This window comes from Catharus ustulatus, chromosome 8 (assembly GCF_009819885.2).
Source record: "Catharus ustulatus isolate bCatUst1 chromosome 8, bCatUst1.pri.v2, whole genome shotgun sequence".
Taxonomy (NCBI): Eukaryota; Metazoa; Chordata; class Aves; order Passeriformes; family Turdidae; genus Catharus; species Catharus ustulatus.
Window position 1 is genome coordinate 34,717,796 of NC_046228.1, and position 18,000 is coordinate 34,735,795.

Genomic DNA, 18,000 nt, shown 5'->3' on the forward strand with positions numbered 1-18,000 from the left:
TTACTAGTGAAATATCTGACATTTATTGATGATAAGAGGATATCTTGCAAGAAGACACCAAGTTTGAATTTTCACAGAGCAGCAGATCATACACTCATTGCTGAACACCATGATTCAAAGAGCGCACGAACTTATGGCCTCTGAGCTTTAGGAGTCCATTTCTCTCAGTGCTTCACATTACTGGTCATGGGAGAAGGAAAAACATCAGGGAGCTGCAGCAGTGTAAACATGAAATGCCAAAGAGGTTATTAAAATAGTATTTTATTTTATGAATAAAAACTAAACAGAATTAGGACATGGTTCTACTTTCTCTTTTTCCTTGTTTCCTTTGAACTATGCTGATCATCTCTTTTTGAACCAAAGCCATATCTACCATTCCTGTGCTGATCCTGCCACTCACTCTCCAGCTGTCTCAGCATTTCCTGTGTCAGAAGTCCCTCCCGCAGCAATCTATTGGCAAGAGATCCACGTCCATAGCTTTTCACATCCTCCTGCCTGCTGCCAAGCCGAGAGGGTCTCGAGTTCTTCGCTCTTCTCAGTCCTGCAGCCTCCACTGCAACAGACAGTGCCTCTGTGGAGGCTGCACCGTGACGCTCTGAAACCACCCTGGCATCCTTCTGAGTCCTTGAGAGAGGAAAGTCTTCTGACACAGCTTCAGCTGTGCCAGGAGCAGCTGCAGACTGGGATGCTCGGATCAGCTTTGTGATGTTGCAGACACCAATTTGGATAATGTCATCCAGTTTTTTCTGAATGTCCCTTACAAGGACAGCGTCAGGGAACATATCCATGAAGCGGTAACTGAGCAGAGGCAAAAGAACACACAATTAAACCTCCTCACTGGGACAAAGATGGGATATATACTAAGTAAAAAGAACATTTATTACATGTTGCGTGGGGAGGTCGCCATATTTTAATTGGCACTTCAGCTGTTCCAGTCCAGGATCACCTTGTTTCTACCTTTCTCTTTCTGTCAATCACAAACTGCTCCCTGCAGAACTCACTCCCTCAACAGTGCATTTGTCAAGATCCTCTAAAAGGCCAAAGGAGCCCATCCTGCACCACGTACATATGGGTTTGAAAACACTGCACTTCTAGGACTGTAGGTCATAAATTGAAAAAATAAAAATAAAAAACCCGTTTTCAAGCACAAAGACAATACCTTAACCACAGATAGAGGTCAAAAACATCATGCACAGCTTCAAGGTGTACAAGTTCCTTGATGTTTTTTGGAACAGCTAAGGGCCACTTGGTGTGCCGGCAGAGCCAGTCGAACGTCAGGGGCTCATTTCTACTGAACTGTCGTGCAAACTGAAAAACAAGCAGATTCAGACAAGCCCTCAGTCAAGAAAGAAGAAATCTCCAAAGAGTTAAATTCCCCTGAGTCTGTATACATAGAATACTCCATAAAATACCTGCTTTGTTTTACACAACCCAAATGCCACACATTCTTTTACTTAATTACCCAACACAGGAGTCACCTCTCCTTTCCAGGGCCTCATTAACACAATTTGTCCATGGGCCATGCACAGAGTTCAGCAACAAAAGCACAGAGCTATCCAGAAAAGCATAACACTGAAGGCATTTGATTTCATCTAGCAAAGCAGATGGACTTCATGTCTTTTTTAATCCTCCTTCTCCTACTTGGTTAATTATCTTGTTTCAGGGTTGCCAGGGTTTAGAATATTAAATGTCTTCCCTGATTTAGGAAACACACTACCCACAAACCAGATTAATCTGCACTAGAAATCTGCTCTTCTGAAACCCAGACATCTCAGCTCTTCAACTAACAGAAAAACAAGTCAAGTAAGATTTAAATCTACAATTTTCAAGAGTACTGTGACTTGGAATGACTGCTTCCTATCTGGCTGATACTAAAGTGGATTTTCCTGGCCAAGGAATAGGGCTTAAATTCACACAAGCATTTACAACAGCCTACCTCCCTCTAACACCACATTATGCCCCTCTGCACCTTCACTACTTGGAATTCAAAAGCTCAGCACTTTCCTAACGAGGCACTTTTTTAAACTCTTTAATCAATCACTCATTTTTAAAAGATTATTAGCCATTTTTGAAAAGCAGGGCTCTAATATTTCTGACATGAGGGCACCACATCAGTTTCATTTTTATACTAATTCATTTTTATACTAATTAATTTTAAAAGTTCAATGCAATCTTTAAAAGGGGAACAATGGCAATAATGTCTAACAAAGCAACAGTCCCAAGTGACATTATTATTAAACCAGAAAAATCAGCTGACTATAAATTCCTCAAAATAATCACTCTGGGGGCACAGCAAAAAACAATTCATCCAGGCCTGAAAAGCAAAGTGACATAATTCTGAGAGCAACTTACAGTTCTGTGTTTTCTGAGGGTTAAATTCTATGTAACTGTATCATAGTATCAGCAATCACCCTGAATGCCACATTCTCTTATTTTGTTGACAAACTAACAGCTCAAAGGAGCAGTAACTTGGTTTTTAATAACTGCTTTTAGGAACACTGTAGTGCAAAGCTTAACAGTGCACAAGTGACTGAGGAACACAAAGCTCATCTCTCCTATTCAGAGCTGACCTACAAGGACAAGCAGTAGGATTTTCAGAGGCAAACAGCAGAGAGGCTGTCCAAACTTTAACTTACTTTATGAGAACCAGTTTTTAGAAGTTAAAAGCTTTGGTACATAAAAATAGTGAAGAATTCAGTACATGTCCAGCTATTTTATATCTCTTATACTACCTGTGAGCACTTTAAGAATGCTCTCAAATGATCTGATAGCAAAGCCCACAACAAATACAGCAGCTAGATACAGTCCCAGTGCACCAAAACCCTCTTGGTCCAACACAAAAAACACATTTTTTGAGGGAAAAAAATAGCTGACCTTCAACAAAGTGGTACACACAAAAGGCTCTTTTCTGTTCAAGGGTGCGGTGCAGAAGACGTATCGTGATCGCAGATTCAGTGGAATGTGCTGAATCATATCTGCTAGAAATTTAAAGTCATCAATATTGCAGACAAAGTACATCCCATCCACTTGTGAGAGGCTCACAAAAATATCCTGTGAAAATAAAACCAAAGTTAGAATGTTATTACAGGAGAGGGCTGTTAAACTTTGCCTTACCAAACCAAAAAACTATTTAGCATTCAAAAGACTAGTTTTACTGAAAGAACAATTAAAAACCATCAAATCTGACCACAGGAATAAAAAAGCAGGCAGAGTAATTTCCCCTGCTCTTTTAGCAGAATTTGCATTAAATTCTCCCACACTGGACCAGGGGAGAAGACATAACATGCTACACTTTATTTAAATGCTTTCAGTCTCCTAATTAACAAAGTTCTGGAAGGGTACACACTTTAGGTACAAAGAACAGCATCACAGGAACCAGTTGCCACTATGTTTAGAAATTTCTCCAGGTTCACCACTTAGCATGACCCAAAAAGCTAACTTTACAGCATACAATTCAATAATTGAGGCATTTTTAGTTCCATGTCACGATCAGATCTATTTTAGAAAGAAGGAAAACACAAGCTAAATACAGTATTCCAATAGAGGAGTTCAAAGAAAACATGAGACATACTCAAGGTTTGGAGAAATGGAAGATGCAGAGTATCCTGCAGGGGGAATTTCATGGGCCTCCAAAATTATTTCTCTAATGTAAATCTTTGAAAGGTTTTTTTTTAAAAAATCTTTAAAGAAACGCTGAGTTTCTTAATTAAATATGTGATTGAACATTTAAGAGATCAAAAACAACACAAGGTTTTTATCTTAATACTACTATGCTAGCTCAGAAACTGCTAATTTAAAAATTTTAAAGATGTGTTGCTACCCTACTAGGCTAAGTCCTCCAGGAGGTCTCCAGGTATAATCTTTCATTTCAAGGTTAGAAATACATATTTTGCTACATAACAGCAGATTAGCAGGAACAATAGTGCACATTTAAAACCATGAAAGCTGCCAAGGATTTCTCAATTTACTAAAAGCTGTGATAACATTTTTTCAATACAGAATTGGAATCTTAATTTCTGCTTTATAATGTTTAGGCACATCCAAAAGAACTAGTATCTATCTAAGGAGAAGATCAAACTGATCCCACAAAATCAGTTTCCTGAAAGTTACAAAGACACTTTTACCACAAAATCCACAGAAACGGGGGAAAAAAATCAGGTAGCTTTCAGATATGAGGAAATCTGACATGACCAGTTTCCCAGGAATTTTCAAATAATTTATCTATATTTAGATCTCTAATATCTTTAGCCTCCGACTGAAATGTCTACATTTAAAATTCAGAAAAGCTGGAATGAAAAAGTTGCTGCACAGTTTCAAACACTGTGTAAAAATGACTGACACATTTCAACAGCTTTCAAGTTTATTGCAGCACAGAAAAGTTGAACACCCTAAACCTATTTGCAGTCACTTGTGTGGCAGAGAGAAGAATTCAATCAATAAAAAATACACACGAGGCTGTCAGTCAGGTCTCCCAAGGGCAGGTTTGCACAAAGCAGTGACTATTAGTGATACCTCATTTTGAAAGCACAAGGTAATATTTTGATCATTCTTACAATTAAGTTGGATAGAGTGGCATCAGGAAGATGATAAGCAAACATTTCTATCTGCTCAGGAGTAGGGTGTAGGCCAGCTGCCTAAATGGAAAATAAAGAAAAAACTTTCCATTAATTCTCAGTATTGTTTTAAAGTTAAGGCACCAGAAACAACATATTGTAAGACAAAATGTAAGAAACCAGAGCACTCTGCAGACTCCAGTTTATTTAGCATACTTAGCTGGAACTTAAGAACTTTTGTGGTTGAGTTTTTAATTCTTAAAAGAACAAACTCAATATAAAAGCAACACTGCAAGTCTCCAACCGGAGAAAACATAAAATATATCCAAAGCCACTCTGGTATGACACAACCCATTTTTATTATTAAATTGCAAACAAAGGAAAAAATAATTTGGGCTCAGAATATGATAACTCAGCCCCAGAGCACCCCTGTACAAACTGGGCACTGAGGCTCTCACCTTGACAGGGGGCACAGCATCGCTCAGGATTTCCTTCAGCTGCGCGAGGTCATCGCGATGCATTGTGGTGACTTCTCCCTGCTTGAAGGAGGAGCCGAAGCGTCCAGCCCTGCCTGCGATCTGCAGAGCCTGGGAGGTGGTGATGGAGTCTATTTCCTTCTCTCCCTTCTCATTGACAGTTGGCTTTACTATGGAGTTAAAAATTATCCTTCTTATACACCTGAAATTTTGAAACAAAACCAAAGACAAATCATTTTTTGCAAATTACTTCCAATGTGAAGAATTAAAGCTCTTGCTTTTTTATAAGGTTCTTCTCCTCTATAAATTAGGATATCACAGGTACTATTTATGAACACAGCACATTCTAAAGAGCAGCAGAAGGCTATTAGGTAGTTGAAGGAGAATGATCATCTCTGCACACATCAATCACATCCTAATCATCTCCCAATCCGTCCAGCACCACCTGCCTCAGCGGTTTGCAGTGATGTGAATGCACATCCTTCACCAATTAAATACATCTGAAACTGAGCTGAACTTGCTCTGCATTTCAGAAATGCAAGAGAGTTATAATTCTGACAACCTGGCACATGTCACTCCAGTTGATCCACTGAGCCCTGTCATCCACAGCCAACTATCACCTTAATTAGGCCAAGGAAGCCATTTAGTTCTTGAAATCAGTTTTAAAATTAGTTCTGCCTAAACAAATTGATCGCTACTTCAAAACTGAAACATGTACTGCGTTGTCTAGACACAGTAGATATTTAGATGAATTAATCAGACTAGGGAGATAAAAAGTAAGGAAATTCATGTGGCCATCACACTCGAAGGAAAATAAAAGTACCATGACCTGCTGCAAGTACTTACAAATTGAGTCCCATTCCAATTGCATCTGTAGCAACTAAAATTTTGCACGGATCATCAGGATCATTGAATTTCTTTGCCTGTTCAAGCTTTGTTCCTAAAACAGAATGACAGAACACTCCACATAGCAAACTTCATACAAAATAAAGACAATGCATCACTAAGTCCAATATCATTATAACAGGCTGAGGAAAAAAAGGAATAAATTGGTATTTGATTGGTATTTGGCCCCAGATGGGGGGAGGGGGCAGGAGGGATTTACATCATTCCCAGAGCTGTGGATAGACCTCATTTAATTACATCTATCTGAAGATCCAAATTAAGTATATAATAAAGGTCTAATCCTCAGATTAAAACACCAGTCAATGAAAGCTGATTACTTTCTCTAGCTATACAGGGAAGCAAAGCTAGGAAACTTGCACTGCTATGTTTTAAAATGAGGAAAGCAGTACAAGGAGGTTTTCTCCTAAGAAAAGCAGCAAGAAACAGAACATTCCCTTAACAATAAAAGCACGAGTGCTTTACCTGGTGGCAGACTGCCGTATATGACAGCACATTCTAATCCTCTGGCTTCAATCTGTCGGCTCACAGAGTAAATGTCATTCTTACTGAAGCAGACAATGCAGTCCCCAGGCCGAAGGTTATCCAAGGACTCCAAGGCATAATCCAGCACAGTCAGAGGAGTCAGTCTCTCGTAGTTTCGGACCTAGAATTAAAGTTGTCAAAGACAGTGTCTTTTTAAACTCAAATTCCATCATACCGAGACTAACTATCAACACATCCTGTTAAGTCAGCAAACTCGAGAGCACCGTGCCCTCCTGGAAGATCAGAACTGTAAAAAAAGTCCATAAACAGCTGTAGCAGCTGCAGCATCCCCTGAAAGGTACTCATCAAACCACTTCTTTTGGAAGGAAGCAAAGAAGGAAGCAAAGAAGGAAGCAAAGAAGGAAGCAAAGAAGGAAGCAAAGAAGGAAGCAAAGAAGGAAGCAAAGAAGGAAGCAAAGAAGGAAGCAAAGAAGGAAGCAAAGAAGGAAGCAAAGAAGGAAGCAAAGAAGGAAGCAAAGAAGGAAGCAAAGAAGGAAGCAAAGAAGGAAGCAAAGAAGGAAGCAAAGGAAGCAAAGAAGGAAGCAAAGAAGGAAGCAAAGAAGGAAAGAACTTCGCAACAGCTTTGCTTTACAGAAATTGAGACACATTTAACAAGACCTCCTGCACAACAACTTTGACCAGTGATACCCCCAAAAAGGACCCTACATTTTTTCCTGTTTTACAGCAAAGAGAAACTGATGTTCTGTCACAGCTTCCCAGAATTACTTACTTCAACTTCCTCCCCTGTAGTGTACATGAGCTCTGTCACCAAGTCAATAGCAGCAGGTTCTCCACAAACGTGGATTTCTTCTGCACAGAGGCCTGAACAAGGTCCAGTGAAATAAAAAACAAAATGTTACTTGTTTATATAAAACAGTAGCTTTAGCTGGCTCTTGAGGTATCCAAAACTTGCATTTTGGTTACTAAACACAATGAAGATTATATTTCACCTCCTTAAAGGACCCAAACCTGCACCTAAAGCCTCTCCCACAACACACTATTTCCCTAGAGCTGCTTTTGATCTCTTACCAGCAGGTGATATTGACAATTTATTAGTGTGATAATCAGAGCAGCCAATACCTCACTGCACCCTCTTGGCCTCTAGCCTCAGCCACTGAAAAAACAGAGCAAAGCTTTGAGTATGTTTTATTTACTACCCATGCTTTACTAACTCCCAAACCACAGCAGGACTGAGGAGTTTTTGTTTTCTGCATGAATTCACCTTTAATTCAGTCAGAACAGAAAAGGAAAAACAGGAAGTAAAGGAAGTGTGACAAATCTGCTGAACTTAAAAGCAACAAAAGGAAGGGTCAAGAGGGAATCAGATACCAAATTTCTGAAAAATGTTTCAAAAATTCCTCTAGAAAAAATCTAAAATTATCAAAATAAGCATTCTTCTATAAACATAATAGATTGATGCAGCTCTGTAATTAACACTATAAAATAATTAAAGTTACCATTATTTAGCAGAATTCTCTACAAAGGTAATCTACTGAAAACTGGTGTTGTTTTAATTGAATGGAAAAGTATACTTCTTGGAAATAGTCAATGTAAAAGGACAGTACAATGGAGTAAAGACTCCCTGTTATCCAAGGAAGGAAAAAAAAAAAGGCATCTGAACAAAATTTTGAAAACCTATTAGTTAAATAAAACACAACAGGCAGCTTCCTGTCATGCACACAAATCCTTTGAAGCAGAGTATCTCTCCAACTTGCTGTGAGAAGACATGAAGAAGAAATACTTTTATTTTGCACCACATATTATAACCACTAATGACTATATTGACTGCTAAGCTTGAATTTCATGTGCCATTAAGCTAATTCATTGCCAACACAAACAAGCTTACCTAGAAGAGCTCTTGTCCAAGCCCAGCCTCTGGCAGGATCTCTGATCATCTGAATTTCATCTATCACAGCAACTTCATCTTAAAACAAAAAAAGAAAAACATGATGCACCAAGGAAGAGCATCTAGAACAGCAGTACAAGACACAAAGGAACTGAAGGAACTCACAGGTTTCTTAAAAAAGACTGCTCAAACAAAGCTAACTTTCTATCACCAAAAAGCTATTCTGAGATGATCCAGGTTTCTTGAACTGCTCTACCATAGTTCATATAAGAGTGAAAAAGAAGAGCTCAGCTGCTTTTGAGTCCAAGCAATATCACACAGAAGGATATCACAGATAGGACAGGAACAAGGATGTGCACTTACAAGGTGTATTAGTGCTGCACATTTCAATGGTACAAGCAACATGAGGAGCCTGCCTGCCGTCTTCGTTGGCAAACACGCGCTCTTCTCCTGTCACCAGGTCACACGGCACATTCTAAAGGCATTCAGAAATCTCTGGTCAAGTTTCTTCAACATAAAGCAATCAATCCCCTTTCCAAAGAGGACAAAAACAGTTTCTTACAGTAGTTTCTAAGACAGTGTAATAGAAACTATCCAGGAAATAACTACTCAGCCTTGAGAGACATGTGCCTTGTATTTAAGTCCTATCAGAGTGGAGGTTTAATAAAGAGGGGCTATCTGTAATTAGATGCCTTCTCTTACTCCTGCAGGAGGTTACATCTTCCCTTAAGTATTTCAGAGCTGTCACATCTGCCACAAAAGAACTGTTAGAAGAGCACAAGGGACTCACAGAGCAAGGCCCAGTAGTGAAGGAGCCTTGCAAGCTCCAGGATGGTCCAGCTCCTTCGCCAATTGCCCTGCTGCCTTGTATTCACACAGCAAGAGCTCATGAGGATCAGCTGTGAGAGACAGCTGAGGCCACCACCCTGCCAGCCCTACACTCCTAGCTGCTGTTGGCTGCTCCATTCATAGCTGCAGAGCCCTGCTGGAAGCCTGTTAACACCCCAAGAGCCTAAACATGATCCAGCAACCAACAACTGGAAAGACATGGGAGAAAAGTTCCACTTTTCTCTAGCAACAAACACCACTGTATGGTACCCACAGCCACTCTGAATAAATGTGGTACATTACAGCCATCTCCTAGGAAAAGCCAATCTTTCTAATGTGTTGCTCAGACAGACTGATAATAGGAGTTACAGCTTCTACATCAAAAAAAGAGAAAGCACAACATCAGCACTGCACACACACACTGTGATGTGTTAACATGTGGTATGTGGTTGTAGTGCTTCAGAACTGGTCTGGTTCTCTGCAGCTGCAAACACACTGGGGAGGAGCCTCCAAAACTATGCCAGAAGTAATACAAAACACTAACCAGAACTTCCTCTAGGGACCTGATATACAACACTGATCTTCAATTCAACACATCTGCATCTGCACAATTTTTTGAGGATGGTGAAGTGAAATAAAATTATACATTGAAGCAGAAGGTTGAGGGGAGTTAAGCAAGAGTAATTTTTTGTGTACAAGCTACAATAAAGGTAATGTGTAAAAGAAGGCATGGTGCCTTTGCTGAAAAACCTAAGAGTAGAACCTGGCTAACCCAGGGAGCAACAAATTCCAGAAGACCAGAGGCAGGTTACAGGGATGACTGCAGAGCACATGCTCTGGGGACAGCACTGTTCCACTTGAAAAAAGTGATGTTCCATTCTGCTCCTGAAGCAGAAATGCACAACTCATTTCACATGAGCTCACACCACTGCAAAGCAAAGGCACCCGCTCAAGCACAGGGCTCCAGGACCCACCTGGGGCCACTACAGGGCTTTACAAACATGCATTCATGAGACTGTTCCAGTACTAAGGATGTTGGTAAGTAATATGACATACTGACAGCATCATTACTCTTTTGGAAGATCTCATGAGCCAGAAGTTTTAGTGGACCGCAGTATATTCCAGATTTGGCTGACAAAAATCTCTGGATAGCATGGTAAGTTTTGCCACTGTTTGTAGGACCAGCATGGAATATTATCTTTCTCTGAATAGCCCTGGCATCTGGATACCTAAAACAAAGACAAAAAAAAAAGCAGATCTGTTGAACATTTATCTGGATACTGATTCAGGAGAAACTGCAAATTAACTTAAGCATTTATTTATTAATAATTTTAATGAGTGTTGAAAGCAGAAATATCAAGTTCTTAGAAAGAGGATAAAGAGGTTACTCTATCTTCCACATTGATCTTCTAAGTCATAAAATGCTTTCAGAGATTCAGAGTGAAATTCACACATTGCATTCAAAATAATTCTCATTATTCCACAATTCTCTCCTTGAGCTTATCAATATTTTAATGTTTTGATGTGCTACCTCCCAAACATATTGTCAGAAAACATCTTCCTGAAGAAGCCCCACCAATTCAGTGACTTTCATAGCTGATATAATCTTTTCTTTTTAATTCATTGCGATGTATCTTGTTAAAAATCCAAGATTTCCTGACACCAATTATTGTAAAAACAGAGAAAAGAACTGAAAATGTAGCATAATTACACAGAAGTGCACAGACTATGAAATGCTATGACACTAAGGAAGGAAAGCAGTGCAGGTACTTCACACTGACCAGTTGGGCGGCAGCCTCAGGTCGCTGATCTTGCGCAGATCATCCATGCAGTCCAGCATCGGAAAGATCTGCTTTGCGTGCCTCAGGAAAAATGGAAACAGATCATCCACATGACCTAGAAGAACAAATCCTTTTCAGAAAGTCTGTGTGCTTGTCTGAGTGTCTACTTTCAGAAAAAACTTTGAAAAAAAAAATTTCTACTACTTCCACCCCATGCTTATGAAATCCTTTCAACTTCTGGCTCTCTGCAAAGTTCAATAATTATCTCAGTGGCAGAAAAGGAAACTAACACAAGTACATGGACTCATTCAGCAATGGAATACAAACACAATAATATGCAAAAATACATCTCATTTCAGTATATTCACTCTGCTCAGCCTACTCGCCTACAGAACTTCTAAGTAAAAATGAGAAACTGTGGAAAAGTTGGATGAGAAATAGCTTTTCTGTCCTAAGAAGATTTTAGCCCCTTCTTCCTAAATTCATATGTTGCCTTGGGAAAAAAAAAAAAAGGAGGGAAGGAGGAGGGAAGGAGGAGGGAAGGAGGAGGGAAGGAGGAGGGAAGCAGGAGGGAAGCAGGAGGGAAGCAGGAGGGAAGCAGGAGGGAAGCAGGAGGGAAGCAGGAGGGAAGCAGGAGGGAAGCAGGAGGGAAGCAGGAGGGAAGCAGGAGGGAAGCAGGAGGGAAGCAGGAGGGAAGCAGGAGGGAAGCAGGAGGGAAGCAGGAGGGAAGCAGGAATCTTTTTAAGTGCTTTTATGAATAGAGAAACACAGATTTTCAGCTTCTCTAAGCTACCAAGACTAAGGATGCTGGTTCCAAATTTTAAGTTTCCAATCTCTAGGAGAGAAAATAATAACACTAAAATCAACTCAGAAGAGAAATCCAAATTCATTCTTCTGAATGTTTGCAGAGTAGACATGTGGGCCTTAAAGGTCTTGTTTCAGGTCACACTCCTACTGTCCAGCTCTCACAGAATTTCAAAGAACTATCTTGATCTAAAAAACTGTTATTTTCAAACATACACACACAAAAAGCAGTGGTTTGGGGTTTGTTGGAGTGTTTTTATTTTTTTGGGAGGGATGTTCTATTTTGGAGGAGGTTAAATTGAGAATTATTATTCAAGGAATAAAAATTATTGTGGATTTTTTTAAAAATGTGAAATATTTAATTATCATCTTTGGACAAGCAAAAATCAAATTTAAAACTTTCAGTATTTATGTGTATGAGTTATAAGGCATAATGCTCATATATAAGCAAATAAGGAGTGGAAATGAGAAAATCCTGTGGAACATTTTATGCACAAAAAATACAATGAGACAATTTCCTAAGATGGCCAACATTTAAAATCCACACATATACATTTCAAGGCAAAACTGAGAGCCACTGCAACCTTTAAAATCCCATCATTAAAACACACAGTGTACAGCTTGAGCCCTGGAGAAAGCTGATTCTGCTGCTCCCAGCTGGCAGCACCTCCCAGTTAAGTGCTGTTAAATACAGCACAGGATGCACTAAGCAGGAAAACACACCTCTGTGAGTGCCACAGGGAATCACAGCACTGTCACAAAGCTGCCCCTAAAGCCACCAGCTGGGAGAAAGCTCTCCAAGTGCCCCCTAGTGACTACTGGATCTTAAAGAGAGGAATAAACAGCACAGCAGTGTTTCCATTTTAGCCCTCAACAGATGCTGTACAACAACAGGCTGATTCTCTTGCTAACACCTCCACATCTTTCATTTCCACTTCAGAAGATTAAAGAACTGAACATTCCCTAGGATAGGCACAAATGCTTCTGACAGGGAAGCAGGGATTTTTAATCTCTCTGTCCACATGTAGGTAGGGAAGTATACAGGGCAAAAACAAGTAAAAATGCACATTTTATTTTACAAGCATTCCAGATACTTGCCTGCACCACAGCATATATCATTGAGAATAATATGCAAATCAGCACTCACAGAACTGGACTCCATGATATACTTCCTAAAGCTTATGAACGCTTGGTGAAAGAGGCGAGCTGCAAAAAACAAAAAAGGAACAAAATGAATGCAGCTAGGATCAGAAAAGTCTATTTGTAAACACCCAATAAGACACTGAAGCAGTTAATTAAAAACTTATACCTTAATATAAGCTATTAAAAGTAAATATAAAGGCTATTTGAATTAAGTGGCAGAGACAATGTACACAAGCAGTGTTGTGATAAAAAGATCACATCTAATACCATATTTGAATTAAAACAGATTTCACATTAAAATATTATAAACTTAAAACATCTTCTTACCATCTAGTCCATTTTCTGCTCCTAGTCTTTGAATTTCTTTTCTTTTGTAGAACTTATTTAAGTTTTTTAGGACTTCACCTGTAGAAAAAGAACAACTTTTTTTTTCCAGTTTTCTCAAAATTAAATCACATTCTCTTAGCCCAAAGATCCTGGGAAGGATGAAAGGAACTTGACAGGAAACCATAAAGAAGGGAACACGCAGCTAACAAGTCATGGAACAAACTAATTAATGTTTTGGGGTGGGATTTCGTTTGCTTTTTATCAGCACCTATCAGGAGGTTTTAATATAAAAAGCAAATCTGCTTGAACTACTTGGTGACAGCGTTTAATCAACATCCTGAGGTATGTTCTTCCCTCCACCCTGCTTCCAAGTCAGAGTCTTCAGAAAGGTCAGGTAAACCAGACACAGTATTCTTTCTTTGCTCAGGTTAAACAAAAGGAAGAAAAAAACCAGAGTTTATTCACATGTATCACAAATTACTCACCTTTCTTTGAATAAAATCCCTTATAAACTTACTGATGAACTCTTTCCCTTCCCTAATAGGCAAGTTCAGTGTTGCATCAAAATTGTATTTACTCAAGTACACGCTGATTTTAGTTCATTAAATGTTAGTTAAATGACAGTGCAAAAAGATGTGTCCCCTTTCCATCTATTGCAGATCAGAAATTCACAAAAAATCTAGCAAATGTCATGAGTTTACATCATTAAAATGCAAGTCTGTGAGTTTGACAGCGTTATAAAATGCTAGGAGTGATAAATGTAGCTCACCCCTGGTGCCAGCACAAGTCACTGGACACAACCCTGTCAAGTCCTGCTCTCTGCAACTCACTCTGACTGTGTCTGACACAACATGGAAAGCTTCCCATTAGATCAACCCTAAATTATTGGTAGACTGCCTCTAAAAAGCTGTAACAGAGACAGTCCACAATATAAATCACCAGCTGATAAGAATATGGCAAATCTAAATGCACATCCCATACCCCGTGCACAGCTTACAGGAGTCTCTTCATGGATTAACTCATGTTCTGGAATGTTCCCAAAGGCAACAAGAAGCAAGGGCGCAGACAGGATTACACTTCCTAGGAAGGCATCCACACACATTTAAGGGCTCCAAAATCAAAGACAGACTGGAAAACTGTGCAGTATAAGCAAGCACAGGGCTGAATGCTCTTCAGAGCATTTCTAGCAATTACACATTCAGCCACACAGCTAAATTCACAACCCATTGGCCCTACTACAAGATTAAAAGGTCAGTGCCAAAACATGTTTCTATCCAAGGCAACATGACATTGGGACCATGCTGCCCCACCACAAGCAAGGTCATGATCCTTCCTAAGCACAAACAATAAGGTAAACTTAAACAAAACAAAGCCAGCATTGCAGCCCATGGAAGCTTATCCAACTGCACACACACACTCAGGACATCTGTGTCCTGCCTCAATCATCACCCTTTTTATCACTCACCCCTGTTTTGAGATTTCCCTTTGTTTCTCTCATTCTATAACTGTGTTTTAGCTCTTGCTCCTCAATTACTCTGACTTCTCAGCAGCATTTTTAAGGTTCTCTGCACAAAGCCCAACCGCAGTCAAGTTCAAAAACCATGCAGTTAGACTCCAATGCATCAGATCCATTTAGATGTTTCAATCCTGTTTGCAGGAAGACTTAGGAGTCATTTCCCTCTATCTCTGATGACAACCCACTGCAGTCAGGCTGTGTGCTACCACTGGGGCAGGTGGACTGCTTTATTTTAGAATTCCTCCCCAAATATTAGACTCCCATTGTCCAGTCCAAACAACCTTGTGCACCTAAAGCCCCCTGTTCAGGCATCTCCTGCTCCTGCCACGTGAACTGCTGCCAATACCTGATCCCTCCTGACTTGCACTTCCCACAAGTAGAGCACAGCCCCATGGTCTGACAACTGAAGCCACAGAGCTGACATTCTGTGACAACTGATACAGAAGATACACAACCCAAAACTGAAAGCATTCATCAGCACTCACAGGGGTACATGCCCTATCAAGTCGTGGAAAACAGTGAATTAATTCCAGGTCTGTCATGAAGTTTTTACAAAACTGGTTTTACAAAAGTAAGCTTCTAAAAAGACCTTTATTCTTCCTAACAGTGTTTGACTAGTGTGAAAATTATAATCATTCTTACTTGAGCAAGTAATGAGCTAACAAGATAATTCACACTGGAATTACTGCTCACTAACAAAATTCCTTCACAAGCTGTAACCAGAAAGTTCATAAATACACATCTTTCTTTATTGAATCTACTTCAGTGCTTGGCAGCAGAATCTCACAAAGTAACTTCATTCAAAATATGAAAAAATCAGATGCATAATATTGTGTGTGGTCAGAACCTAAAGGGGGAAGCAGAGGAAAACTACTTATTTAATTTTTTTAAAAAATAGCGACACGTTAACGAAGGTCTTGTCCAATCTTCTCTAACATTACTGGGTTTCAAAACACCAATACTTTTCAAATACATTGTTGTTTTTTTAAAACATTGTTGACAGCAACAAAGAAAGCACTAGAGGCCAACAAGCCAGATGAGCACCACACAGATCCCCTGGCTGCTGTTCCTTGCCAGTCTCACATGGAAGAACATCAGGCTGTCTGAAACAGTTAATTTTCACCTGTAAAAGCACACATAATTTTAGCCAATCTGTTCTCTCTCAACAACTTAGCAAAGACTAAACAAAATCTATACTTATTTTCGCAGAGCATTTTACTTGTAGTTTTGAACATATCCAACATAGCTGCTCCTCCAATAAATGAGGTAACAGGTAATGTACAAGAAGCCATCATTAATCTTTACTGGCACCTGAGGAATGCACTATTCATATAAAAGACAAGTCTGACAACACAAATTTTTGCATTATAGCTATTCAGGATTCTTCATCCTAGGATTTTTTTTAGCTTTCAAGGCCAGATATTCTTTTCTCCACAGTTCTGAACACCTAAAATCATTTGCCTATGCTCCTATAATATAGAGTTAAGATAAATAATATGTCATCAGAACACTTAATTAGGAGAATAAAAGAAAAATATTTCCCTTTGCACCCTTAATGCATTTGGATCAGCAAAGATCAAAAGAATTAAGAACTTGTCTCCTATTTACTATATCTTTAAAGATCATGGAGTCATAAGATGACAGAACTGTCTGGGTTGGAAGGGACCTTAAAGACCATCTTGCTCCAGTCCCCTACCAGGGGCAGGGACACCTTCCACTACCTCAGGCTGCTCCAAATCCCATCCAACCTGGCCTTGGACACTTCCAGGGATGAGGCAGCCCAGTTTCTATGGGCAACCTGTGGCATTGCCTCACCAACCTCACAGGGAAGAACTTTTCCCTAATACCCAATCTAAAGAACCCTCTGTCCATTTGAAGCCATTCCCCCTTGAACTATCACGTCACCCACTTTTCATCTAGGCACTTTTACACACAGACAATCTCTTCGGTCTGGATCACCAACATTTGAGGAAACTATGCCTTTTAAGTTCAGATACGATTCTGGAATGCACAGGATTGCCATTTGGCTACGGGACCCGCCCCAAGCCAAGCACGTTTACCCCGACCGCGCCAAAACAGAGAATAATGGAGGGAGCAGGCCAGCAGAGTTTCCTCCACACAGGGCACGCCTACTGGCCCTAGTGAATCACACAGTATTCTGAGCTAGAAGGCACCCACACGGATCATGCCCTGCACAGCACACCCCCACGAATCCCCCACCACATTCAGGTGCCATCTCACCCAACAGCCTTTATCCCACTTCACCTTCTCGAGCACAATTAGCTACACTGGTCAGACACTCTGCAGGGAAGGACTCCCTGCTCTTAAGGGGAAGGTCTTTGTGACCCCAAGAAAGGACGCGAGAGCAGCAGGGGCCCGTTCCCTCAGCCCTCAGGAGGGTCACAGAATCACATAATCAGTTAAGCTGGAAAATACCTCCATGATCATCGAGTCCAACCTGTGACCGAACACCACCCTGTGCACCAGAGCAGAGCACTGAGTGCCACAGCCCGTCTGTCCTTAAACACCTCGAGATGGTGACTACATTACCTCGCTGGGCAGCCCCTTCCAATGCTTAATCACTTCTCCTGTGAAGAAATTCCTCCCACTGCCCAACCTAAACCTCCCCTGGCACAGCTTGAGGCCGCTGCTCTCTATGAGCGGAGCCCGACCCCGTCTGGCTGCAGCCTCCTGTCAGGGAGCTGTAGAGAACGAGGTGTTCCTCGAGCCTCCACTCCTGCCGGCCGAGCCCCATCAGCTCCCCCAGCGGCTCCCCATCCGATTTTCTTCTCCAGCTCCGTTACCCTTCTCTGGCCTAGCCCGAGCTGCTCAACGTCCTTCCCCGAGCCGAGCGGTCCAGGGCACGACACAGCACTCGAGGTGCGGCCTCACCGCCCGCCTCCAGCGCTGGCGGGCAGAGGGCGGCCGAGGCCTCACGGTCGGTGCCCGAGGACCGTCCCCTCACGGTCCCGCCCGCACTCACCCTTGTCGAGGGGCCGCGTGAGCTCGGCGCCCACATCTTCTTCGGCCGCGCCGCCGAGGCCGGGCTTCAGCGGCACGGGCACGAAGAGCGAGGTGTCGGGGGCGCGGGAGGCGCCGCCGTTCCCGGAGGAGGCGGACGATGAGGACGACGCCGAGGAGGAGGCGGCGGTGGCGGGGCGCGCGCGGGAGGGAGCGGCAGCGCCGCCGCCATGCCGGAGCGCGAGCCCCGCGCGCGCCGGGAGCCGCCGCAGCAGCGGCCACGCGCAGCGACTCATCCGCGGACAAGGGCGGCGGCGCGCGGGCAAACGCGTCATCG

General features: G+C 41.4%; 1 protein-coding gene across 3 annotated transcripts; it reads right to left on the minus strand.

Moving 5' to 3' along the window:
- On the minus strand, window positions 1-17,959 carry SUPV3L1 (Suv3 like RNA helicase). Of its 3 annotated transcripts, XM_033065786.2 has the most exons (15): window positions 17,686-17,959; window positions 13,187-13,264; window positions 12,815-12,922; window positions 10,913-11,027; window positions 10,192-10,360; window positions 8,667-8,778; window positions 8,304-8,381; window positions 7,188-7,279; window positions 6,398-6,578; window positions 5,876-5,969; window positions 5,012-5,231; window positions 4,554-4,634; window positions 2,875-3,051; window positions 1,160-1,308; window positions 1-798 (listed from the first exon to the last, which is right to left on the minus strand). In XM_033065786.2, exons 1-15 carry the CDS (start codon window positions 17,957-17,959, stop codon window positions 303-305), a joined length of 2,424 nt encoding a protein of 807 aa, XP_032921677.2. In that variant the 3' UTR covers window positions 1-302. The 3 variants fall into 3 exon arrangements, with proteins under 3 accessions (XP_032921677.2, XP_032921678.1, XP_032921679.1); XM_033065787.1 differs by lacking the exon at window positions 17,686-17,959 and having other exon boundaries at window positions 12,864-12,922; window positions 13,187-13,204; XM_033065788.1 differs by lacking the exons at window positions 10,913-11,027; window positions 12,815-12,922; window positions 13,187-13,264; window positions 17,686-17,959 and having other exon boundaries at window positions 10,188-10,251.
- Window positions 17,960-18,000: the final 41 nt, after the last annotated feature.

Coding starts and splice junctions, on each gene's coding strand:
- SUPV3L1 (XM_033065786.2), bottom strand. CDS start 17,959: ATGAGTCGCTGCGCGTGGCCGCTGCTGCGGCGGCTCCCGGCGCGCGCG. Junction 12,923..13,186: donor AGCAGAAAATGGACTAGATG/GTAAGAAGATGT, acceptor TGTTTTTTGCAG/CTCGCCTCTTTCACCAAGCG. Junction 5,232..5,875: donor ATTGGAATGGGACTCAATTT/GTAAGTACTTGC, acceptor TCAAAATTTCAG/GTGTATAAGAAGGATAATTT.